This window comes from Macrosteles quadrilineatus, unplaced genomic scaffold (assembly GCF_028750875.1).
Source record: "Macrosteles quadrilineatus isolate MER2022 unplaced genomic scaffold, UCM_ALF_1.0 Scaffold_8__2_contigs__length_117827958, whole genome shotgun sequence".
In the NCBI taxonomy this organism is placed as follows: domain Eukaryota; kingdom Metazoa; phylum Arthropoda; class Insecta; order Hemiptera; family Cicadellidae; genus Macrosteles; species Macrosteles quadrilineatus.
The window spans coordinates 113,520,188-113,547,539 of NW_026542601.1; the positions used below are offsets into that span (position 1 = coordinate 113,520,188).

A 27,352-nucleotide genomic window follows, 5' to 3' on the forward strand; every position below is an offset into this window, starting at 1 on the left:
TATCATTAACTACTTCCTCACCACTTCCTACGTCGCGGGCCTTTTTCCTTCCCTTCCTATAGCATTTTAAGAATTGCAGATACTTTGATCTAATCGTCATAAACAGATCCCAGACTTCGCACTGCTACCCTTGACTACAATGTATCGAGTAATCTTCAGTATAATCTTTGCTAGATATTAACATGTGATGTGTTACCTTTTGTACTGTATTTGTAATTTGTTGTATACTGTGGGTAGTTGGCTTATTATGAACACATGCTACAATTTCAAGTGTGTTGTTTACTTTTTACTTGTTATTTAATTCAGCCAACATGGTTACCTAGCAACCCATAAGACTAATGTTAAAAAAAATTGATTTTCAGTTGCATTTTTCTACGTAATTAAATTTTTTTTGGCAGTTCTAACTGCAGTAAATTCGTTTTTATGCCAGAAATAAACTATTTACAACATTTGAAGAAAATCGTCGGAGCCGTTTTCGAGATCTTGGTGCAAGCATACATACATACATACAAGCAAACCTTGCTCGTATTAGAGTATAGGATAATAAAAAGTGTTCCAATAGTTACATGAATAACGAAACCCGGTTCTTATAAAAAAAAGTTGACCCATAAATTGAACTAGGTATATGTTGCTCGAAATCGAGCAATCGCAAAGAAGTACATAAAGGAGTTATTTAAAAACAAATAACTTGTTTAAGAACAAATATAATATAAGTTATAAATTCCGATGAGTTTAAAAGAGTCAACCCAAAGATTACGTAACTAATAATAATACTCACAATGTACTTACCAGTTCAACATAATCAACATTTCTTGTAAATATTTTATCATGTTTCAAAAGCTGATCTGGCTTTTAGCATGGTGGAAGGAAAAAACATAGGTGTGCTATTCCCGTCATATTCTGACGTCACTTGGATTGCAAACAAAAGATCACCTGATTATAACTGTCAAATTAGTATATGTATTTGTTTTGATTTGGTTGTTATTGTTTTTATAATGTGTGTTTTTATAAAAAAAACATTAACAATCAAATCAAAACAAATACATACTAATTTGACAGTTACAATCAGGTGATCTTTTGTTTGCAATACAAGGACGGGAATAGCACACCTATGTTTTTTCCTTCCACCATGGGCTTTTAGTGTGTTGTAGAAATGTTTCCCACTTATAGTCGCAATAGGTTCTCCATGTTGGTCTTTGTCAATGATAATGTAGTTTGCGTGGTACCACCCATTGTCGCCAGTACGTTTACAAATTTCAGTCTTTATTTTAATAGCACCAAATAACCATTAACTACCTGATTTTCTGCATAACCTCTCTGTCACAATTTTACAATTAACATATGTTCTTCTTCTCACTTTAAATTTCTGACAACAGCTGGAGTTTCATAACAATGTTTGTTTCCCATGTTAATCTTATGGAGAAATACAAAACTTTAAAGGGCCCCAGGTCCTCACTCTCTAATTATTTCCCTAAAAAGAAAGTTTCTTGCACAACTTCACATTATGCTCTTTCCAATGACACCAAAAACATGTCAATCGGTTCAGTAATTTCAAAAGTAATTGTCACAAAAAACCTGCTTGCGTATTTAATAAGTATAGATAACCCTTAGAGTGCCAGGCGAGAAATAAAAGTAACGCTCAAAAAATGCCGATGATTATTCCCGAAGGTCGCGCTTAAAATGCCGAGCGCGATCTGGCGATTTTTAGGTTAAAATTTCGTAAAAATCGAATTTTCGATATTTCGACCAACGAAAATCGATGTATCGCATCTAGTAACTTTCGACTCAATGTTAATATATGGGTTAAAAGAATCCGAGTATCCATTCGGTTGTTATGACAACTGTTCGATCATTACGAAACGTCCGGTCAGCCGGACGTTGGCACTTTTGGCTCGTTCTAAAAACGTCTGGTCGGCCGGACGTTGGCACTTTTGGCTCGTTTTAAAAACGTCCGGTTCCCTGGACGTTGGCACTCAAAGGGTTAAAAAAATTAGGTACATCAATCTCCTTAAAACCAAATCACAAATCCTTCAATCACTCAAAAGTCACAATAAATCATTAATAAAAACACAAACATTAGCTGTTATAAACTCTAGAATATTGTTATGCCTTTTTAATAGTGTGTCATCAAAATATATAAAAAACAACATTTCATTTCATATAATTTTATTCATTTCAGTACATCAATACAGGAATAGCGATCTATACTATATAAAGTTGGAAATGATTAATTTACCAAGTATCGAAATATAAGAAGGTTTCTACTGACTTATACAATCCCCGCCCATAGAACAGGCACCCTGCTAGTTAAATATCAAGATATCTCTTGTTACCCAAGACAAGGTAAGTTAGTGAAAGTAATCATTTTAACAAACATAATAAACAGTATTTTTTTTACCAGGCAGAAGTACAAACAAATATTAAAAATGTAAGAAAAAATCTTCATAAAAACAATAAAATTATCTTAATTTAATAATCTAAATGAGAAAAAAATGTAAATACTGATGTTCAAAATAAATGTTAAACTAATCAACATAATGGATCCAAACTGATTTGTCTCCACTTCTTCAGCCTCCTCTCCCCCAACCTCCATGCCTCCATCGCCATCCACCCTGTGATCAGGCCTGGATAGTGGATATAACAGAACAAAAATTAATAATTAAAACAGTATTCTGAACAAAGAGTCTTTTTATGCATACTTCTATCATTATTTAATGTAGGCTACTCAGTGGCGTACTGAGGGGGGGGGGGGAGGGCGGTTTGCACCAGGCCCCACACCAACATAGGCCTCCAAATCAGGGCCGTATTCCCCTAACAGTGGACACTGCGATTGCCAAGGGCTTCGGCCTGGGAAGGGGACTCACTTGGGGCCTCAAAAGAATGCTTTTTCTCTTGGAAAATAAATTTTCCCACAATCTGTTAGAATTAGGGGGTACAATAATCCAAGTTTGTCTTGTATTCTCATGATAGCCGAAAGCGTCTGCAAAGATTGCGTGATCGAAATTTACGACTACCAGCGATCGCGGGTGACGATAATCAGGCCTCGCAACCGCGAAAGATGTTCACGATTGCACCGAGGATGCCCACAATTTTAACCATTGGCAACCTTGGGAGATGAAGATGATGACCCTGCAATCACGATTTGGTCATTACCGAGGACAATATCGTTTAATTTTGCCACAATTGCAGTAACCGTTTGGATCAATACATAAGTGCCGACCCATATAACCCATTTTGTATAGGACAAAATATAACGTACAGAGTGTGGCAAAATTATCTGACAGTTTTCTTTGCTGCCCTGTCGGGCGAGTAACTGGCGGAAGGTGGTGGGGATAGGGGCGCTTCAAGGCCTACGAGCGGACATTTTTAGTTGCCATGGAGCTGGTCATCACTGAAACAGAAGAGTATTTTGAAGGCTTTTCAAGTTTGTAGGGTACTATTTATTTGGACATAATTTGAACGAGGTTGGAGAAACTTTAAGATAAGTGTATAGAGCTGAATAAAAGGAGATTATAGCAAAATAAATCAAATTTATCACAACAAATTGTGTTATTCTATATTCTTCTAAGGTCTTATTGAACCACGCTTGTACTAAATACCTTATTGATGTATGAGAATTTTTTGTTTCAACTGCTTCTGTTGACAGGGGCTTTTCCATTTGTCTTAAAATTATTGTTGTTTCAGTACTTACCAAATGTAAAAACTATGACATATTCAGAAAAATTATAGTTATGGTGTCAAAAAATATAGCCTACATTTCCTAAAAAACAAAAGCAAATTTTTGGGCACCTCTCGAGTTAAAATGCTGGTTAAATACTAGTAATTCAGGAGGGTTAAGCGACATAGGCTTGGGGGCAATGGACACGGCCCTGGTTTTATAAGTATTAAATTTAAGTAAATGGCAAAACTTACCATTAGTTAGTTCTCTTCAATCTTAGTCTTTACTTCGCCCCATCCTCGATCTCCTCTTCCTCTGGCACCTCTCCCCTGTATTCTCCAATGTCGGAGGATATTAATTACAACGCCCCCATTTTACTGGTAGGCTTCAGTTCTGTACAGAAATATTGCAAAAAATAGTGTTATACAAATAATTTTAGTCCAACAAATAATACAAGTGTGTACACTCCTTTCTATATTTGCGATATTCAAATAGGTACAGCTAATAGGAAAATGTTTGAGCAAATCTGGGTCAAGTTAGTACAAATATTAGAATTTGTAACAATAATTTGGTTTAGACAAAATAAATTGGTTTAACTTGTTCGCTACCACAATTATATGGAATTTACGTTCGCATAGACCACCGACGCATATTTGCGTCAGCTGATCACATTGAAATAGACTAACGACGCACACTTGCGTCGGTGTTCAATGTTATTAATCAGCGTATTTCTTAGCAACGGTCTATTTTAAAGCCCTGATTTTATCGTATCGGTCTAGAGGGATATCTGCCGCAAATGTGCGTCGCTTGGTCTGTGGATATGACGATTGGTTACGTCACACAACAGTTGGCAACATTGTTGTTTACATTGTGCATTCCGCGACATCTCAGAACAGATGTAAACGTTATAACCTTTGCAGTTTTGGCGAGTGGTGGAGTTTCTTTATTTGTTTGTGTAAAAGCTTGAAACAACCAAATTTACAACGACGCTTAAACGTGTGTCGCCTGGTCTATTGAAACGAAAATGTAGGTAATCTTTTTATCTAGATTTCATTAAATAAACTGACCGACGCATATATGCAGCGTTTTGAAAGTTGCTCCAAACGATAAATAAAAACAATATTTATTGCTTACTTATTCACTTAAGGTTAATATGAAGTCAATTCGTCCATTTAAACGATATTTCTCTTTTGGTCTGTTGGCAATGTTATTCCTATATCACTTGGTCTGTAAGCAACGTCATGATCATTCCTTTTGGTCTGTAGCGTAGGAGTGACCGGACCAACGCATATGTGCGTCGCTCGGTAGCGAACGTGTTAAACATTAATTATTTGTTATTTCCCAATTTGCAAAAATGCAAGCTCTAGCCTAATTAAGACATTTCCAAACAACATGTTTCAAGATGTATCCAAATACATTTTAAGTAGGGGCCTAGTTTTAATTTTTTATAAAAAAAACTATAAATTTGCATAAAGATTATAATTAATTATCCTTATGTTCCACCAAAAACTATTAATGTAGTTATTAATGTTAGTATTAATATAGTTTATTTGTGTAGGTAACTAGTGGGCGAAGTGGCACTTTGCTACACATAAGAGAAATGTTTACGCACAAGCCGTAGGCGAGTGTGGAAAGTTTCTCGAGTGCAGCAAAGGCAGTTTGCACTTGTGTTACACATTATATTTTCCCTAAAGTTACCATAAAACATATAAATAATTAGTTGTTCAAACTCTGTTCAACACTAAATGAAATGATTCAGTTTGGATCAGTTTCTATGGTTGTCGATAATATGGAACCCACCCAAATATGGACAGTAAGTTTAGGCCTAGGACATAAAAATGTTCTTTCTATTTATGATAACCCAACCTAACATAACCGCCGCAAAGCGCTGTATAGCCTATCTGTAGCCTCCGGATAATACTTACCAAAGTACCAATTTGAACATTGAATAACTTAGTTAACAAACATAGCCTAGAATCTATCACAAAGGGGAAAGAATGTTCACCTCACTTAAGTTATGGTTAGACCAAGTAACATTATCACGGCAGTATGGTAATTGCCTCCAGGGTCCACAACTCTGGTCTCTCTTTCTCTCTCATCTGCAGTGATGTCGATGGCAATGTCGTCCAGAAAGGTTAGTCCTCTTAACTTATTGGTTCAAGACAATATTTAAAATAGAGACCAATTTGGGTTCAGGTCAAATTACAGCCTTTGCTCCAGGATCATCTATAAAATTAACATTGATGTCATAGCAATGAATTATATAATCCAAGTCTAGTCTTACACCAAATACAAACAGCTCTAGAATATTTGACAGCACATAATTTTACGTCCTACACTCATTCCTATGAATATATTTCTTTAATACTTTCTTACTTATTACTTGGCGACCATACAAAGTATAGTCTGATTTTTACTGGAGTGCGGCTGGAGCTCAGCCCTACCTGTGAGGGACCCGACTCACGCACGCACACTCACCACCGTCCTAATTGCCTGAAAGCCCCGATCCCCTATTCACTAAGTAGAAATATAAGATCTGTTGTATGATACCTCAAAATTGCAATTCATTTGATTTTAGATATACAGTAAAATGGTTAGTGTTAATAAATTTGTTGTTTAATTCAATGAAAAATGAGTCCAAACACGAAATGATTATGACAAGTAGCTAGCTAATAAAAACGTGTTAAAATATTCGTAGCTTTTACACTTTGTAAGCAAAATATATATTGTTTGGTAGGTATCATTTGACTAAGCATTTTGAGCTGAAGTCAAAATCGTTACCACATTTTATAACAAACGTAAAATTAAAAAAAATTATAGTTCAATTTCCGTGAGCCAGCGATGACTCGTGCGGCAGGACAATGGTCTGTCCTAATCCCTTGCGTCTGTGTGTGTGAGGCCTGCGTGTGTGAGAGTATGGTCGACCCTTCAGCCAGCCGCTTTCCGTCAACAATCACACTATAGGTACCGTATTTTAAGCCAAGTATGAATGGAAATGAGTGTAGGATCAGGATGAGTGGCGCGATCTTGTAGTCTTGTTAGTGACTAAGGCCGACATTCCTTGGACACAGCTGTTAATTAATAGCCCATACAGCTAATGGCAACTAAGGGACCTACGGTTTATAGTGGAATCCGAACCACATTATTGCCTTGGTATATACGAATTGGTCTAATTATCAGGATAGTACTGCGGATAGTCGTAGTACTCACTCGTGCGGACGTTAATCCACACCAGGGAGTATCGCATCCACAGTGCATGCCTATAAATATCCACAATTCGTGACCTCCTAGTAGTTGGATTACAGGACGACGCCACCCGTCCCAGTCATATTGATTATTTCATTCAATAAACTTAGGCCTAATATCAATTCTGGGTAATGTTAGGGTAAAACTTAACCTAACTAACGGAATGAAATATTCAAAATATTAAATAGTCTTGTATTAATATCTTTCATTTGAATGAATGTAGGACATAAACTAAAGTGCAGCCAAATATTTTTACATAAACAAATTTATAAAGTTGACACTGGGTCAGTGGGAAAAAGAGACAATCCTAATAGCCTAGGGATAGTGCCTATTCAAACATTTGCTACAATATTGCTTGATGATCCAGAATTAGCCTACGAATAAGCTGTATCTTAGGTTCTTGTTGGTGACTTACCTAAGTTAGTGTCTGGTAGGACTACTTAATGTTATTAAGTTATGACGTTGATTACTTTTTTTACCAAATAAAAATTAACTTATTTCACATTATTCTTTAAAAACTATTGTTTGTAACACTCGAGTCATCTATTTTCTTGTAAACAAGGAAAGAAATAAAAAAGATAAATATTTACAATATAAAAGTTTTAAGTCAATAAATGGCCAGCTTGAAGATGTCCGTCGGAATTCGGAATCGGAATCAAATATTGCGACTCGTGAGTTGAGGAACTGAACGATGAATTAGAACAACTCCTTTTCAAGAGTAGCTCCGAAGAACGGGTGCTTGTCGATATACTGGGACTATTTCAGTGTCGACAAAATGAAACTATTTCATTGTCGACAATATGGGATGTCGACAATTTGTGGTGTCGATCATTTGCGACGTCGGTTATTTGGGATGTCGGTTAAGTGGGAATATTCCAGTGTCGACAAACTGGGAATAATTCAGTTTCGATCAATTTCTACGGTTGTCGATATTATGGAACCCACCCGCGCCTATGTGTGTAGCGGCCGCGGGACCGCCTACAGTTGTGACGTCACACAAGTAGCAGCACGGCCTGTATATCTAGTGCGGCCTTGCCTTAGTCCCTCCCGTGTGCCCATTCCGTTAGCGGTCCTGGTCCTGCTCCTAAGTTAGGTTAGGTCGATTGGTTGTTTGTTGATGTTCTAGTTGACTGTGTGTAGTAGGCCTACGTAGTTTTAAATTTTTACCAGTGTGTTTTATATAATCCCTTCTTATAAACAAAATGTCACCACTTACATCAATTCATTGGTTTAGGAAAGGCCTGAGAATACACGATAACCCTGCCCTGATGTCTGCTTTGGAAAAGGTAACCTAGCTTAGCTATAATTGACACTTATTTTTCATTCACCTATTTTACTAGTATTTCTTATTTAACTTATTTTTTAGCCTTGCCTAGATATAAAAATCAGAAAAAAACGTCCATGCTGATAGGTAAGTTAAAAAAAATCCCCAAATGTACCAAATGCTGTTGTTGTGTGGTATTGGATGATTAACTTGATTGTTGTTCTGTTGTATGTACCTAAGTTGTGTTAACATTAATAAGCATCATAACTTAGTAGATTTAAATTAAGTTAATACCTATTATTATTTATTATTTGAAATAATTTCTTGAGCTTAAGTGAATGAATGTTGTTTATACATTATTGTAAAATGGTAACGCCATAAATAAATACTGTAACCTACATCCCCGCTAAGTAATCCATCACCTACGGGACCGTCAGACCATGGTCGGAACAAAAGGCTGGTCTATCCGAGGTTCATATTCAATGGCTGAACCAATTACTTAATTGACATTTATTTATTGTAACTTAGTTTATTTACCATTATTTTTGTCCCAGTTTTAAAGCGTAGGCCTATCGATGCTAGTTCCGGTGTGGTAACGAAGGCAACAAGTCAAGAAATATCACATCATTGTCATAATCAGTAGTTGGACATCGTCATATTCAATCACAACTGAGACACTCACATTTGACGAAAAAGACAAATAGGTAGTTCTTGCAGATGAAATACAGGCCTGTACTCCTCTATTATTTATTTGCCTTCCCAGTTCAGTGGCAAGCCACAACAGTAAGTTAAGTGACATTTATTGATCACACGTCATCGCGGAAGACGATGATAATGCCCCTGTGACTGCGGGGGACTTTTATTTTCTTAACGATCACTGGAGACGATGATGATGTTTTCTTTACCTTATGATATAGCCTACTCAGGAGATTGCCAGGATCACAGATAAGCCTCTAACAACGATAATGTTTTTGTGATTGCTGGAGTTGATGGATGTCCCTGCGAGTAGGCCTATGGTAGATGATTCATATTTGGCTGCGATCGCGGAATTTTTTGATTTCGTCGACACATAAGTTGGTGTTAACGTTCCTATGACTGTGAGAGACGTTTTGCCATGATTGACCATATTTTTGGAGGTTAAATGTTTCCGTGATTGCAGGGGATAAACAAGATTTTTGCTGCGTTGCAGGAAACGGTGATGATCTCCTTATGACCATGGCAAATAGTCACAACATTACAGCGGATGACTTAAACTTAAATTTTCTCAGCAGGTGTTGGCTAGGTCTGGGCTACTTCAAAAATTGACTGCTACTTTCTTAACTCACTCAAATGCTTACCCTGTCCTGTCAATTATTGATAAGAAGAGATCTTATTACAGTATATAGGCCTAGTAACTGATTCTTCTTTATTTTTTTTTTTATGATAGAACGATGGAGATTTTTATCAGCTTCGTCCAGTTTTCATCTTGGACTCTTACTACTGGAAACATCGAAGAATCGGCTCAAATCGTTGGCGATTCATGCATCAATCTCTTGAAAATTTAGATGAAAATCTTCGCAAAATTGGCTCAAGGTATGATATGTTTTTATTTAGTCAAAGACTTAACTGGTGCATTGTTATTGTCTATAGGTATGAAAATGAATTTCTATAGTTTTTAAATTTTTAATTTTTACGAAGAAATATTTAAGCCTATGTCAAACGTTTACAGTTAGACCCATCCACCCATTTTGTAATAACACTATTATGTGGTAGCCTACATTAGGTTTGAAGCTTCAAAGAACACGCTTCTGTTTGGCTTCATAACAACAAATTTATAGCCTAGGCCTACCTAGTAGGCCTTTAGGGCTAACATTGTAAATACCTAAGATGCTAACTAACGTGATTACCTAACATAATATGCTAATTTATGAGTTTTGCATCTTGGTGATGAAGTGGTGTAATACACAGTAAGCCTAATGATAATTTAGTACTCTAAATTTATTGTTTTTCTTTTTTTTTTAGCTTGATTGCTTGATAAAATGTTCGATAAAAAAAAGTAATCTAGCCATTTCACTCCTATAATGTTTGGGACATTTGTTTAGAAAATAATACAGTAGCCTATTGTTAACTAAGATATGCCCTAATTGGAAACAAGCTAAAAAATAACTATATATGTATGGTTAAACCCACGGGTGGGTTTAACCATACATATATGAACTGTGGACGTGAAGGTATGTACCTTAATTTTTAGTCTATTCAACAGTTCAGGGGCTACACTATGAATTAAAAAAAAAAATAACTGTCATAAAATTATGTCATGAACTGCTCAACAAAAAATCAATATTAAATAAGTAAAAATAATGATAGGCCTAATGAAATAATAATTTTATTCTACCATAATTACATAGCACATAAAAATAAAAATAAATACTCGGAATTATGTTGCCACAGCATCCAGTTGTTGTGACAACGTCCAATAAAATAAAAACATAAAATAAATTCTATTGTTGTCTAAATTAATACTTGGTTTTGAATTAGTTTTTCTAGGGGTCTCAAGATATATATGATCAAAATAACAAAAGATTCATGTGATTTTGAAACCAGCCCACTTTATTTTCAGCATACTCACTCACTCACTCCCATGGCCATTTATACCCACGGCAGGATTTAGCCGCACCAACAACCGCTCTCTTTCTATATTCTGCCTCTTCACTTCTCTGATGTCCTTGGTGACACTATCCCACCATCTCTCCTTGGGCCTTCCTAATGGTCGTTTCCCTTCTGGCTTTCCTATGCTTGCTTCTTTTAATAGTAAACCCCCCCCCCCCATGTCCCCCCGTATTGTGTGTCCTGCCCACCTTATTCTCATTATTGCTTTCACGTGTGTTACATCATACTTTTTACAGATTATTCATCTGTTTAGTTTCATTTGTACATTATAATACACATAGGCCCTAACTTCAAACAATCTACTGGCACTGTCATTATTGTACTGAAAATTACACGATATGATCAGTTGGCGATTCCTTTAATAGTTCACTTCTTAAATTTACTAGTCCCTCTACAGTACGGTGGGTATATATTATGTTTATTGATCCAAAATAATGTATAAAATATTCTCAACTTTACAGGCTCTATGTTTTGGAAGGTGTTCCAGAAGAAGTGTTTACTGAGTTATTCAAAAAGTGGAATGTTAAAAGATTGACATTTGAAGTGGACATTGAACCTTATCCGCAAAAACGAGATGCAGCTGTTACCAAATTAGCAAAGAAACATGGCGTTGAAGTGATCACATCTACTTCTCATACTATCTATAATCCTGAGGCGTAAGTTGGGACAAGAATTTAACTAGGCCTACATATGTTTTACTATGCTCTGTTCACAACATTTAGGTGGTTTGAGGGGAAGCTATTGTATCCCCTCTACCACACTCTTGGTAACTTGGAAACAACAGTCGACAGCTGATATTTAAATACATTAACTAAAAAAAGTGGTAGCGGAACCCGGGAACATTTCCCTTTAAGCTGCCTAAATTTTTTGAGCGGACTTTAATAAGAAGAATAAGAACACAATATTGTTAGGAACCGGTTTTGTTAGTCTATAAAATGTAACTTTTTGCAATTACATTTCAAATATGACTCTTCTTAACAGCTTAACTATTTTTTTGTGTATATGAAAATGGTTTTGGAACCAGTATTAAATGTCAATGAGAAATAAAAATATTGAATCTATATACTTAAGCTAGGCATTCTATCAATAATTTATTTGTGTTGTTTTGAAGCCATATACTCAGGACTAAGCTTTTCAGTTAGATGTTTGTGTAAAGAGTAATTAATTATTCTAATACCAGTTACAAAATGGTTCTCTCAGTTTTAAAATGATTTTTATTATGTATTCAGTGGAAACTCAATAACAAAACCCTCGATAACAAGTGGCTTTTGATTACCATTTTCAAATATCCTTGATCAAATACCCTCTACTGTATTTTAATCATATAAGCAAGGTTTAACAACATTAGAATATTCATCAAATGTAACATAACGTAACACTAAAATAATGTGTTTCCAGTGTAATCGCAAAGAACTTGGGTAAAACCCCGCTAACAATGCAGAAGTGGATATCAGTCGCGGAGAGTATGCCGGCCCCACCAAGGCCTGTGGAGGCCCCCGTCTCAGTACCTACTGCTGCTCGGGCCCCGCTGGACGAGGGAAAGTACCTCCTTCCCTCTTTGGAGAAGCTGGGCGTTGACCACAGTACGATGGGCCCTTGCTTGTACCCTGGTGGTGAAACGGAGGCTCTCCGTAGAATGGAAGAACATCTGAAAAAAACGGTAGAGTAGGCTTTTAATATTTGTTGGTTAGTGTTGATTTTATTGCTAAGTGTAGCTTGCCGAGGCTTACAAGGTATGTGTTTGATGTACAGTAGACTCCCTCTTATCCGGACTCCTCGAAACCGATGCCAGTCCGGATAACGGGTATTCCGGTTGAACCGATGTCCCCAAAAACTCGTTAAAACGGACCGTTTAAATGCATACTGCATACAGTATTTGACTAAATTGAAATTTTACCTTTGTCATCCAGCTCCTGATATTATTACATATCACACATGCTTCGCAGCGCGCGTTAGGAAGGCTGAGAGGGCTGTACAGGTTTAGAAGTCTGCTGCCAGAATCTGCGAAGCTGCGCCTCATGCAGTCACTAGTCCTGTCGGTGTTTACATATTGTCTCCCTGCTTATGGAAACAGCATCTCTGGAGTAGACATGACCCGAATGCAGAAACTGCAAAATTCAGCTATTCGCTTCATATTTTGCCTCAAAAAATTTGAACATGTCTCTCCCTATAGAGCTGTAGCGGGGATGACAACAGTAGACACTGTTTGCAGGATCATGACGTGCTGCATGGTGCACAAGGCTCTTGTCTTACAGGAGCCACAGTACCTTCTTGAGAGGCTCTCTTTCCGGGAGGAGGTCTCTCAGCGCAGTACCCGCCATGGTGGTCTCCAGCTTCACTTTCCAAGAGTGAGGCTTGAGTTTGGGAGACGAAGCTTCTCGTACTTCGGTCCAAAACTGTACAACGACCTCCCCTCTGGCCTCAAAAAGTATTCTTTATCATCATTTAGAGTTAAGATCAAAGAATTGTGCACTGATGGTTAATTACTGTTACTCATATTGTCTTGTTTCTGTTTTGTTATTGCTCTATTTATTTGTTGTTAGTTTTATATTGTTTTTGACGAAAGTTGTTCTGAGAAGCAGTATTTGTACTGAGAAACGCTTAATAAATAAAGGCATTTTTATTTATTATTTATTTATTATTTATTATCAACTTGTTACGGCCGTTTCAGCATCACTGTGCCATCGTCGGACTGTTCATTTCTAGCTGACTCAGAGACTTGAGTCAGCTACTTGCTCAAGTTCGGGAATGTACTATCCTCAACAGGCCTGTTTTCAAAACCCCGTTTTGACAAATATGTGTGTGTTTCGTGTGTATGTTTTTGTGTTTTAACGACGCCTTTTGGCTGAACAGTCCGACGATGGCACAGTGATGCTGAAACGGCCGTAACAAGTTAATAATAATATCAGGAGCTGGATGACAAAGGTAAAATTTCAATTTAGTTATAGAACCAGCTCAGGGGCTAGAAAATATGGATTATAATACAGTATTTGACTTGAAATTTATGAGAGCATTGTATTTAGACACCTGATCACTGATTTCAAATCTTTCCCATGAGAACGGTTGTTTTAGTACCGCCCACTTCCTGCCGATCTAGTCCGGTTAAACCGATGTGCTGATAAAAATAGTCCTGTTAAAGAGATGAAATTTCTGCCAAGTGTAGTCTGGTTAAACCGATGTCCGGTTAAATGGTGTCCAGATAAGAAGGAGTCTACTGTATTGTGCAATTCGAAACTAATATATTTCGCTGAGGGATTTTTCTTATTAACATTTTACAATTGCTATTTGAGTTTTTAACAATATTTGTTGAAAATGTTGCAGTTTTTCGGTGCTTATGTGGGATTTTATATAAACTAGGCTATTGCATAAAATGATTTTTAACAATAAGCTACCGGTAATTATTAGCCTAATAATTAAAAATTAAATAAAAAAATTATAAACTAAATACACTCCTATTTTAAACTGTTGTTCTTGTAACTACCATCTAGGCCTACTTCTGAAGAAGCCTCTGAAAGAGGCGAAATATTAAGTATTATTATGTGTGTGATTTTATGTGTTCTTTGACTCGTCTGCAACCTTTCATCAGGTGAGTTAGCTGTGTCCTCTCCATCCTATATATTTATTTAAACTAAATACACAGTAATTTGTCTACACCAAATTCAAAGACAGCTTGAGCATAGTCAAATTGTTATTATTTTATTGCATGATCTTTTGGCACTAAAACAATTGTATTCTACTAACCTTTAACATTTCTCTTATGGATATTTATGCCTTCATTGGTACATGGTTATTCCATGGTGTTTGTAATTTATTTCATTGTTTTATAATTTTACAAACTATGGTAGAGGCTATGATTGTATTTCAGCAATTTTTAATTTAAATGTCATGTTTGATTTCAAGGAGTACATTTGTAAGTTTGAGAAGCCTAATACATCGCCGAACAGCCTGAAGCCAAGCACTACAGTTCTGAGTCCTTACTTCCGCTTTGGATGTCTCTCTTCTCGCCTGTTTTACTACAAACTCAAAGAGGTTTGGCATAAGTTATTACATTACTATCTAATAATTTCTTACAGAGCATTTCTTTTCTATATTTATTTGGTTTACAATTTTTCTTCGCCCCATCAAACCTAAATATAATTGTGTAATGTTGAATTTATTTGACTTGCTTGTTAGGTACTATTTTGTTGTTATTTTACATACAAATCCTTATATATAATACGTGAAGGCGATTTCTACGAAACACTACTCCTCCGTTAATAATGGACGGATTTTTACAAAAGATGTGTCAGTATGAAGCATTTTTTGTGTAGACGCCCCCTTTCACCAATTCCTGTGATAAAAGTCCTCGGGCTTTGCCCCGCAGGCCATCATAATCCCCATGTATTTCTTATGAAGAAAAGATTTTGTTTACTTAAACAGACGAATAACTATAATTTGTATTAACAGCTGTTCATAGTAAACACATTATACACACAAGAGCGTTCGTTTTCAGTTTCGATAACTGGAGTGGAGCGATTGATTACGTTATCTTTGAGTGACTCTTTTAAGTCATCGGAAATTATGACTGTTAATTAGTTTTAAAGTAACGCCTGTACTACTTGGTAATTGCTCGAATTCGAGCAACAAGTGCACTAGTTTTATAGTAAACTGTGTTGTGATATGATGGTTTTTTGAAATTTTGACCTGAAAAACTATTTTAAGTTCAATAAGTCTTAAAAATAAATGAAAGGACGTGTGGCTGTTTTTCGGACTGTACATGTCCAATTTTAAGATTTTAGTCACCCAGGGCCGGTTTAACCCATACGCGAACTAAGCGGCCGCATATGGCGCCACGAAAAATTGGCGCCGTGGCGCCAACGGAACAATTTTTTTTAGTGAATAACGTAATTTTGTTTATTTTTGCTCAGAGTTCAAGTATTCAAAGCACCACAATAAAGGCATTTATTCTGTTTGTATCAACAGCATATGAAAAATGTGTATATTTGTACAGCACTACAACTCAAGGACTGAATGCCATTTGTAGTTTCGATTTGTAGTGAGCTGACGCTCGGCAGTCGGCAGCGTACTACAGCGCGGCGCCTGTGGGTTTCATTTCATGACTCATGTTCTGAACCACATTCTGATGTTCTGAACCAGATTGATACCAACTCTGCAATTAAAGAATTTGCCAAGATCAAAGCTAGGAAAATTAGTTTTTAACTGCTAAAAGCTTTTGAACTGTTCAAATTGATAATTTTGTATTCTTTTGTCAAGGTAATAAATTTGGTTTTTCATGTTTTCTTCATGTTTAATGTGTTCAATTAAAAATTCCTCTCTTGTCATCTATCTACACATGTTTTTCATTGTAATAGGCTATCTTATATCGTATCCAAGTTATCCTGTAATAGTATATTACGTTACTAGTCCTGAAAATAAGTGTTTACCGGACGAGTGTGGTCGTTCCCATGCGAGACGGTCGAGTACGGGATTACCATACGAGTCCCGTTAACACATTTTGGACAAGTTACGTACGATAGTTAACGCCATACTACTAAATCTGTACAAATCCTTACATATTACCACCAACTAAAGGACTAAAAATCACTAGTCATAACCTTTAAGAGAGGTTATGTTTTTGTTTATAACCACTCATTGTCACCCAAATACAGTGTAATCAGCTGATTGGTGTCCGGTAAAACTCATTACAGTACAGTAGTACGCAATGAAACCTCATTTGATTAAGCTGGCGGCAAACAGCTGTTTTCTGGATTAAATCCTAGTGTGGGAAGTTCGTCAAAATAGTGTAGTGTGGCGTAAAAATTGTTTTCACATTTAGAAATAAATTGTTAACTTGGTCCGTGATGCTCGTCAAGCATGACGTCACGATAGAAGATGGCAATGACGTAGGTATTTATTTATTTATTTTCCAAGGAAAGATTAAAACAAGCAGCTGATCACAAAACGGCAAACATTACGTCATTGCCGTCTTCTATCGTGGCGTCATGCTTGACGAGCATTACGGCCTGTTTTTTAGTGTAGCCTTGGTTTTGCTAAAGTTTATACGATGAATAAAAGTGTAAAAATGTTAAATTCGGGGGAATAATAAACAGTTTTTTATTGCAAGTATTCTTCTAACCTAAACTTATAAAAAAGTTCTTCCCAAAATCTTTGGGAAAAAATTCACAAATACGGTTAAGTAATGTTCATGGGTTGAGGGTGGGTCGTGGGGGGGGGATTCTAAGTGGCGCTGATTCGGGTGTTCTCTTAACTCTGAAAAATTCCTAGAACCGGCCCTGTAGTCACCACTTTATTTCATACTGCTGGCTGCCCTTTTATATATTGATGTTTATTCAAACACTGGAACTGGATACATTTTAGTAGCCCAATGAAGTGACATTCAGTTATTTAATTCAATTCAAGAGATTTGAAAGTTTATGGTTAATAGCTAAACAACTAACTTAGATACCGAAAGCAACTCTTTCATTCAACATTCTTCACACTTCACCCTAATATGCACATCTTGATATGTTTGATCAATCCAATAAACGATGTTTGTTCAGGTGATCACCGGCCGACCTCACTCCAAGCCACCCGTGTCTCTTATGGGACAGATGTACTGGAGAGAGTTCTACTACACGGTGGCGGCTGCGACTCCCAAATTTGACCAGATGGTCGACAATCCTGTCTGCGCACAGGTGCCGTGGGACAACAACCCGGAGTATCTTGAAGCTTGGGCACATGTGAGTCAACATTGTATAGCCTGAATCGTTGACTGTAGGATATTTCTGTAGGCTAATGTTTTCTTTTCCTTTTTATGAGTTTTTCTACGCTAATTGGCAGTTTTTACGTTTTTGCAAGGGAACGATCCAAATTATTTTGTTAAATAGAATCAGTCGAAAGCTTAGTGACAAACAGCATTTGGACCCAAAATCACATTACGAAGTCACTAAAAAAAACCTACTCAATATGAGTTCCTTACCAAAATCCCCTACTTTTGTCTTTGCCTAAAAATAGTAGTATCAAAATCTGCAACCTTCAGATCACTAACACAATTTGGCTACCAACACCATTTTTAATTATTTTTTTACAATTTGATTACATGCATACATAATTCTCCTCCATTCTGACTATTCCCAAATCTAAGCATCAGTTAGGCCCCCTCTTCTCCTATCCCTTCAATGTTCTTCTCTCATCTATCATCGTACTCCTATCTTCTCCTGTTATTCTCTGTCTCCCCTTCATCACTATGAATTGATATTTTAACAGCGAGTTCCACACTAAGATGCAATACATATTCTAGGCTATCTAATAGAATAAAACCTCATAAACCTTTTTCAATGTCCTACTTCCTTGAAGTAATTAAACTAGCAGGGATATTTGATTTCTTCAAGGATAGCAATAGCAAAAACAAATCAATGGCCCGGTTGTTCTCGAATGCTGCCAGTGTTGATATTTTGATACTAACATAACAGCTAATAATTTCAAAGCATTAGCTGTAGAGTTTTATAAAATGATAGGTTTTACAATATATCCGTGAGTTTCATTAATTTCTCATCGCAGGGCCGGACTGGTTATCCGTTCATTGACGCCATTATGCGCCAGTTACGCCAGGAGGGCTGGATACACCACCTGGCGCGGCACGCCGTTGCTTGCTTCCTCACACGAGGCGACCTGTGGCAGTCTTGGGAGGAAGGCCAAAAAGTAAGTTTTGTTGGAGAAGTAACATTAGTTGTAACATAGGTAGTCTCTGTCCATAATGATTTTTCATTATGTAATTTTTATGTGCAGCAAAAGCGTTGTGATGTAAGATAAAAGATTAAAATTTTTGGCTTACCGTAGCTTATTTTGTTTAACATTTGAATTAGTAGGTGACGGGAGATAGGCCTATTTAACATAATGATACTCCTGAGTGTCCTTCCACTACTTTATATTGATTCAAAGTGTTCACTGGAATCTTCTTCAGCAATATCTTTGTTGGAAGATATTTTTTCAACTCTAACTCAATGACTTTTTTACTACATATACCAATCTATTAAAGATAAATTAATAACATGAATTGTTTAAAGTCAGAAGTGAGAAAAGTCAGTAGCTTTTTGATGGTTCGGAACCAGACCCAGCTGATCCTAGTCAGTAACAAAGCTACACAGATCATCACACACCATTCTACATGCATCCTTCACTCATATTTGGATTAGAATACACACTAGTGGCTTCCCCATCTCAAATAATTGAATTGATAACTAAGCACTGTAACCAAAAACCACACTTCTGTTGATGAAAATCCATATATAAATCCCAAAGTACCCATGAACTTTTGAGAAAACTACAAGTCACACCACCATAAACCATATATTTAAAATGTTCGTCATGACTAGAAACCTTGCCAAAACCATCCATTATTTCATAAATTGCCCTTTAAGATCGTAATTCCTTTCTAAAGGGAACTTTCCATACACCTAATGTTAAAAATACCTCAGCTGTACTTATTTGTATGTTATTCTTTCAATTTATTACCTTATTAAAATCAGGTGTGATTTTTTGTTTGTATTACTGTATTCTGTTTTGTTTATTTCAGCTTAACTTAACCAATCAATAGTTTTATTTATACTTGTGAGGTCAAACGGGGTGAAGCCCTTGGTTAACATCTAGTTATAAATAAAACAAAATCAATGCTAAATTTACTTTTCATAGTAGCTGTCTCTACTATTCCAACACACTGGAAAATATGGTGATAACCTTTTTTACCTTTCATCAGGTGTTCGAGGAGCTACTGCTAGACCAGGATTGGTCGCTGAACGCAGGCAACTGGATGTGGCTCTCAGCATCTGCGTTTTTCCATCAGTTCCACCGTGTTTACAGCCCAGTAGTGTTCGGCAAGAAAACTGACAAACTCGGAGATTATATCAGGTATTTTTTGTTATTTTAATATGTTTTAAATGTAATACTTGTTAATTATATTCTCTTGACTGTCTATATGGGTCAGTGATGTCTTATAATTCTCTTGTACTTTTTTCACATCTTTCTAATACAAGATTCAAAAAACACACATGCTATTATGTGATTTGGAGTATTTGTTTTTTTCTCTTTATAGCAGAAAACAAGAGTTTTTTTTTTTTTTATTAAAAGATCAAATTGACCCTTTATGCTGATCTAATTATAGAATCAATGAAATTTAATATGCATTTACTGCTCAGTTATGTTGCATTAAAACATAGTCAAAAAGAATTAAATATAGACCGTCATCCATGCTGTGGTTACCATAGATTCTGACGCTCACCACTGGGAGCGCCATGTCATTACGGCTTACACGCTACGTAACTACACAGTGCTCCTAGCGGTGTGCGCCAGAACCTATGGTAACGGCAGCACGGCTGACAGTCTATATTTAAATCTTTTTTTCTATGATTTACAGTCAGCATATAGAAAAACTGTTTGTGGATTTGTTTACCATTTGATTATCATCTTCCCTAGATTGCTAGAATAATTTTAGAACATTTTAAATAGCTACCTACCCTACAAAATAAAACAAAAGGATAATTTTAGAACATTTTAAATAGCTACCTACCCTACAAAATAAAACAAAAGGATTTTTCGCTAGCCATTGTAAAAATATTGATGTAGTCTATTCAAATACTCTTTTGATTAGAATATTTCTCTTAAGTGCTAAATCTAGATTTATTTTTTTACTGTAATTTTCCTGTGATATGTTTCGTTGCAGGAAGTACGTGCCCGAAGTCAAAAAGTTTCCCCCAGAGTATATTTACGAGCCATGGGAAGCTCCAATGTCCGTACAGAAGACAGCTGGCTGTGTCGTAGGTACGGACTACCCTCGGAGAATAGTCAAACACGAGGAGGTCTACAAGAAGAACATAGCTAGAATGTCTGCAGCATACAAGAGCACAAAGGAAATGAAAGCTTCACCAGGTAAATGTTTGAAATCTTTTTGAATAACTTTTTGTGTGTATTTGGTATATGTGAGGACGTTTTATCAAATTTCCCTATAGGGAGCTATTACCATAGGTGGTACGGTAAGACCTAGGCCTGGAACCGATTTACTTGATCATTTTGATGTCCCCAGAGGACAAAAAAGACCATTCGTTCAGATTTATATATATGTATATATACATCCATGAACGCAATAACTTGAGTAATTTTTGTCGATTTTGATGAAATTTGGTTTAAAGGTATAAGGCGGGATAAACTAGAATGAGTTCACGAAGCAGCATGATCGGACCATGGGAAAGAGGGTTTTATGAGGTAAAAAATTGTTCTCATTTTTGACTCTCAAAACACAAAATTTCCCAATGTCTCTCTAGATATTTTTAAAGAGATTAAAAAACAAATAATTTAGTAGGCCTATATCAAAGTGTTTTTGTACAATTATTAGTAACAGACAAAATACAAAAAAATTTTAAATTTAAAAATTCTCATGTTATTTTTATGGAGAATATTGTAAAATGTTGTAGTTTGCTTGTTTATGGATATATGTTGATCAAACTTGGCAAATTTATTTATTTTATACTAAGCTATTAATAATTTAATATTTTACAAAAAAATACACTTCATTACTTTCCTTGTAGCAGCAAACCTAGGTACTCAAGAAACCTAATGTTATTTAAATAGATTTAATTGAAAATCAATTCAGACCAATGGAAATTCGCTTAGTCGGCAGGTTTGCTGTCGGGTATGTTAAATCCCCAGGTTTGATTTGAAGAAGATATAATTATAAACTTTACTTTTCATATCACCTAAAGATATATTAACGTATCTTTTATTATCTTCTTTCCCTTCTTTCTTCTACTCTTAATCCCTTTGCCGAATTCATTACAGAATGTTAAAACAATATAATTGCTACAGTGTTGCTATGAATGGAGTTAAGAATATATTGCTTTATTTTTTGTGTAGGAAATAAATATACCAATACTCTTTGTTTCAGATAAAAGCCAAAAAAGGCCATCGGATGGGGGTGAGTCCTCTACGAAAAAGAAGCCAAAGTCCAAAAGTATAAAAGATTATGTAAAGAAATAAATGAGAAACACAACCAATGTAATCTGTTAAACAGTTGTTGACGGATCTCGCACAGCTCGTTGTTAAGAGCAATTTTGTTTTGCACAATAGACAAATTAACAAGTTTCTTATTTAACAAAGTTGTAAGTGGAGAACTTACAAAATACTTTTATCTTTTTAAGCACAAGTTTTTGCTCAACTTACACTTTCCCTGTTTTAATTAAATTTAAACAGGTTAAGGTTAGTTCAATGTATACCATGTTTTATAATGTAAAAATGACCAGGTTGAAGTATTATATCTATAGGGCCTGTTTGTTAATGACTTTTCATTTTCGACATCATAAAATGTATCTGTGATATAAAGATCTACATTTACATAATTTGACAATATAATTATTAACCTTTGATTTAATTTGTTTAGTTGGAAAATAAGATGGTACTAGTGTACACGTTGCTCGAAATCGAGCAATTGCAAAGAAGTACAGTAGTTATTTAAAAACAAATAAAAGTCATCATAATTTCCAGAGATTTTTAAAAGACTCAACTCATAGATACGTAGCCTACCTAACAGTTCCATATAATCAACATTTCTTGTAAATATTTTAGAATTTTTCAAAAGCTGAACTGGTTTTTTAAAATGATTCCCACTTTATAGCCGTGTTAGGTTGTCCGTGTTGATCTTCGTCAATGATAATGTAGTCTGCATGGTACCACCCATTGTCGCCAGTACGTTTACAAATTTCAGTAAATTTGTTATAGCGATAAAATTTTGTTTACATGACTAAGAACTACCTGATTTTCTGCATAACCTCTCTGTTGCAATTTTATTTGCATCAATTGGCATTCATTTGGCTAGTTACTGTTATATTGTAAATAAATGCAGAATTGAAAGGCCTAATGTCGTTCAGATGGTTTTTTTGTTCCCTTAAATGTGAATACAGTAATGTGAATCCTTCAATGAAAGTGGTTTCTTGGATGTAGTCACATTCTTTTAAAATCACTTGACTTTTATGAAAACGTATATTTAATGATTAATGTCCTTGCCGTCCAGTTTAATTCAGACTTAAAGGGGTTTCCTTTGTCAATCATCATAAAGTTAAGTCCATTTTTTCCTACAAAATAGTAGCACTTCGCCTAACATCCTTGTTCATTGTTTGTGGGAATCTTCATATTGTAGCTGTAGGTGTTCCTTCATTATATAGGTTATAACGATAGTAATTTTTTTTAAATATATATTTCTTCTACTTGGTGGCGTTCTATGGCTTTCCTATGTTTCCATGGTTAAAAAATCGCTTCTTTCAATTGCTCAAGGAATACAGTACTGTATCAATTAATTTTTCTTATTTGGTAAAATATAACAAATGTCCCAGGCTTTCTCGATTTTTTACATTGTAATATGTACGAATGTAAATTAAAGTAGTAAATATTTAATTTCAACAAAATCAGTAAATGTACCCAATGCGTTTTGTTGAATTGAAAAATAAATAACAGCAATTAAATTATACAGCTGATCAAAATGTAAACAATTATGTTCATAAGGATAACATGGGAACTTTCAAAGCCACTGGGGCAGAGCCCAAGGGACTTTTTCAAAAATGTAAGGCCAGTTTGCAAATCTACACGACAACGGGACGTCAACCAATGAGACGTCAACGGATAAAATCTATTAAGAAATGGCGGGGGAGTTCAACCGACAAAGTTTCATGTAGCGTATTAATTATATAGATTTAACTACAGTAGAACACCTCATATCCGACCATGACGGTACTAGCCATTGTCATAACGGCCAAAAGGTGAGACGTCGGGAGAAATAAGTCCATACTCATTTTTCCTTTTGATTTGTATTGTTTATTCTAACAATTGAAAATCATCAAATTACTTGGACTTACTGTTATGTGCTTGGGCTAGCTGGTCTAGTGGTTAGAGCGCGGGACTCCGGTTCCTGCGGTCCCGGGTCCAAACATTTTTACCAGTTTTCCCAGAAGAAAACAAGTAGACGGTCGGATATCGGACATTCCGAGGAGTCGGTTATGCCAAGGTTGGAGTTGAAGGTTTCTCCTGTATTTTAGGTATTACAACTTTAAGATCATCCTTTTATCAACGTAGCAAGAGGAAAAGAGGTGGGAGTTATCTTTTCATTGTTTTTTTCTGCTGAAGCGTTAGGAACTTCCTCTTGCTTCTTTGTGTTTCTTTAGAATGAAATTATATTAAATAAAACGTAGATAACCCTTTTTATCGAGCAATTAAAGATTTAATGCAAATGATAACATCACGATTGTGTTCAGGTTGCCTTTCACCAAATGTGTCTTCTCAAATCAAACTTAATACTCAAACTTGCTCCGATCTCAAATAAAACATATATTTATGTTTAACATAATCATTTTCTATTGGGACAAGGAATTGGGGAAACTCTTTCTTTTAGAAATGCTAGGTATTTTTGAAGCAGGAATAGATTGTTAGACTTACAAACAATTAATTACCAAACCCTTTTACGGTTTTACCTTTTTAATTGTTTATTTAGTTTATTTCAAAGTATTTAATATGTTTCACTAATTGTTTGGTTGTGGGATTGTCATAGATAGAATACTATTAGGTATATTTTTATTTGTAGGTTAAGCCTATTTTAGGATTCCTCCACTATGGCCAAGGATATTTATTTCAGTATTAGCATATTATTTGTTTTACCTAAAACTGTATGTGCACACTTTCAAGAACACCGGTTGTTTAATGTGCCCGTAACGTACTCCCGAACGTGAGTTTAGTCGCTCGTTAATTATAGTTATTGAGTAAATTCTCGGACAACTAGAAATGAAATGTTAACTGCAACGAAATACTCGGTTACAGCAATGCGCCGGTTTTTCTCAGAATTTACAAATGTCAATGAGTTCGTAAAGAAACAACACCGTGAAAGTTCTACAATAACTTTTGCTTAATAAATGAAATAGTGCAAGTAATATTCTGATTGGAGCACAGTACCTGATAATACTACTGCACTTTTGGTCCTTGGGAGGTTGTGGCTGCTGGTACAGGGCCTCTCAGCAACGTGGTCCAGGGATCAGCGAGGGGAGTCGACTCAGCAGGGGGGAGAAGGCGCCTTCTTTGGGAACTGAAGTGACGTTCTAGAAGGGGGGGGGGGGGGCGATGACGATGGTACAGTCAAAAAATGGCATAAGATGACACAAACACACTCTTCTCCAAAATATCAAAATAAACTTGCACTTCAAAAACCAGATTGTACGTAAAAACTAAAAGAAACCACGCTTTTTCGACAAGTCTGTGCACGATCTCGAGCACGTGTTCGAGTGAAAGGTAAAATAAAATAAAATCACTGTCCAAAAGTTTATAAAAGAACTAAAAAACAACTTTTACGAAGTATTACTGTATTTGAACGGTAAAATTATATATTTTTGCGGTTTGATAGTTTGTGACCGTGAAGCACGGGAGTTGCCGGTACGACGATACATGCGGAACTGACCAAGTGGCGTCTTTCCCTCTCCACTAACATTAAAATTGACCAATGAGAGGACAGGGATAAGAATAAGTCAGGAAAAAGTTTGCACTGTGTTCAGGTTCGTTTAAAACTTGTTGAATTATGTTTTTGTGATATTGTCCATACCGCCGCCCGTGAATCACTCAGGGATTCGCAATGTAAAACAAAACTAAAAGTTCTCTTGAAAGAAAGTTCCATTTGAAAATAAAAAAGTATGTTTGTAGAAATAGATATCATATGAAATAAACCTATTTATTTTTTTGTGTTTTTTTTGTTTTTATTTTATTTTTTTTTTTATTTTTTGTAGATTACTTAGGAAGGGGTGAGATCTTGACGACAGGTCTCGTGAGCGTTCCACTGGCTGTCTTCAGGGTGACGGTTCTAGTGACGCCATCACGTCCAGGGTGTGTTTTGATGACTCTTCCTTTTATCCAAGTTTGAGGTGGGACTGATTGGTCATGAATTAAGACTAAATCATTTTCTTCTACATTAGGGTGTGATTTGGTCCACTTCGCTCTCTGCTGTAGTGTGTGTAGGTATTCAACTTGCCATCTCTTCCAGAAATGTTGAACCATCGATTGTACAGCTTGCCAGCGTTTCAGGTGATTCATAGGTGACTCTCCGTGGTTTGATTCAGGCAGGGAAATCATGGGTCTTCCAATGATAAAATGTCCTGGAGTTAGAATGTCGAGTTCCGATGGATCAGATGACATGGGACATAGTGGACGAGAGTTTAAAATGGCTTCGACACGCAAAGATAAAGTTTGAATTTCTTCTAAAGTGAGAATTCTTTCACCAATAACTCTTTTCAATAGGGTTTTGGCACTTTTGATGCCACTCTCCCATATACCACCCTGGTGAGGGGCTGAAGGTGGTATAAAATGAAATTGAATTGCGTACTGCACGGCAAATTCATTCAATTTATCTTTTGTATCTTGACTTCTCATAAGATCTCTTATAACTCTGTTTATCTGACGTGAAGCTCCCACAAAGTTAGTGGCATTATCCATATACAAATGAGATGGGGCTCCTCTTCGTGCAACGAATCTACTCAAAGCGGCGATAAATGTTTCTGTAGTTAAATCGGATGCAATCTCAATATGAACTGCCTTTGTGGCGAAGCATACGAATAAACACAAGTAAGCTTTAACAATTTGAGCTCTTCTCAAAGTGTGCACTTTAATATCAAAAGGGCCTCCGTAGTCAAGACCAGTGGCGTTGAAGCAAGGAGAAGGATTAACACGAGGTTCTGGTAGATCGCCCATTTTAGGATACACAGTGCGAGGTTTGAAACGAAAGCATGTTATACATTTGTGAACCCTTGATCGAATTAAGCTTCTTGCAGATAAAATCCAAAAACGCTTTGAGATGTGAGATTGTAAAAACTGTGGTCCAGCGTGAAGATACATCAGATGATAATAATCAACAATCAACGTTGACACATAGTGAGATTTGGGCATTAAGACTGGATGTTTAGCGTCTAAACTGATAAGAGCATTCTTTAGCCGCCCGCCAACTCGGATTAGGCCATCCTTATCTATGAAGGGAGCGAGAGATTGTATGTTATATGAACAAGGTTTATTTTTTCTCAAATTTTGAATATCCGAGTAAAAAGCTTCACTTTGCACCATTTTACAAATTGACACGGTAGCCTGTTCAAGTTCCTTCAATGATAAATAACCTGTAAGTTTATTTGATGGGTCCTTTGTGTTGTGTACGAATCGTAATAATAAAGCTGTTATTTTTTTGAGCTTTAACCATGAAGAGAAAGTAGTCAATAATTCATTTTTCTCGGCATTAGTCGATACTAAAATGTTATCAGTTGTAATCTTAACTTCTGGAAGTTCACTGATATTGAGCTTGGAACTAGAAGTTTTAGGCCAACAATCGGGATGAGACGATAGCCACTGTGGACCAGTCCACCATAAATGATGATTTATTAATTGGTGAGGTAATATTCCTCGCGAGGCGCAGTCGGCAGGGTTTGAGGCAGAAGGGACGTGTGACCAAGTAACACCTGGTAGCCATTCTTGAATCTGTGCTACTCTGTTAGCTACAA

The 27,352-nt window shown here is 36.1% G+C and overlaps 1 protein-coding gene and 1 long non-coding RNA gene across 2 annotated transcripts; one reads left to right on the forward strand and one right to left on the reverse strand.

The window, feature by feature from the left end:
* Positions 1 to 2,149: 2,149 nt before the first annotated feature.
* On the reverse strand, positions 2,150 to 7,450 carry LOC129001773 (uncharacterized). Its single transcript, XR_008491490.1, has 4 exons — positions 7,320 to 7,450; positions 5,664 to 5,884; positions 3,913 to 4,051; positions 2,150 to 2,624 (listed from the first exon to the last, which is right to left on the reverse strand). It is a non-coding gene; the product is annotated as an uncharacterized LOC129001773 (long non-coding RNA).
* A 647-nt stretch (positions 7,451 to 8,097) lies between these two features.
* LOC128999663 (cryptochrome-2) lies at positions 8,098 to 22,183 on the forward strand. The gene is made up of 10 exons (XM_054426281.1): positions 8,098 to 8,190; positions 9,595 to 9,740; positions 11,279 to 11,473; positions 12,216 to 12,477; positions 14,718 to 14,846; positions 17,357 to 17,536; positions 18,357 to 18,497; positions 19,552 to 19,703; positions 20,515 to 20,720; positions 21,733 to 22,183. The coding sequence occupies exons 1-10, from the start codon at positions 8,107 to 8,109 to the stop codon at positions 21,822 to 21,824; spliced, it is 1,587 nt and encodes a 528-aa protein (XP_054282256.1). The 5' UTR covers positions 8,098 to 8,106; the 3' UTR covers positions 21,825 to 22,183.
* Positions 22,184 to 27,352: the final 5,169 nt, after the last annotated feature.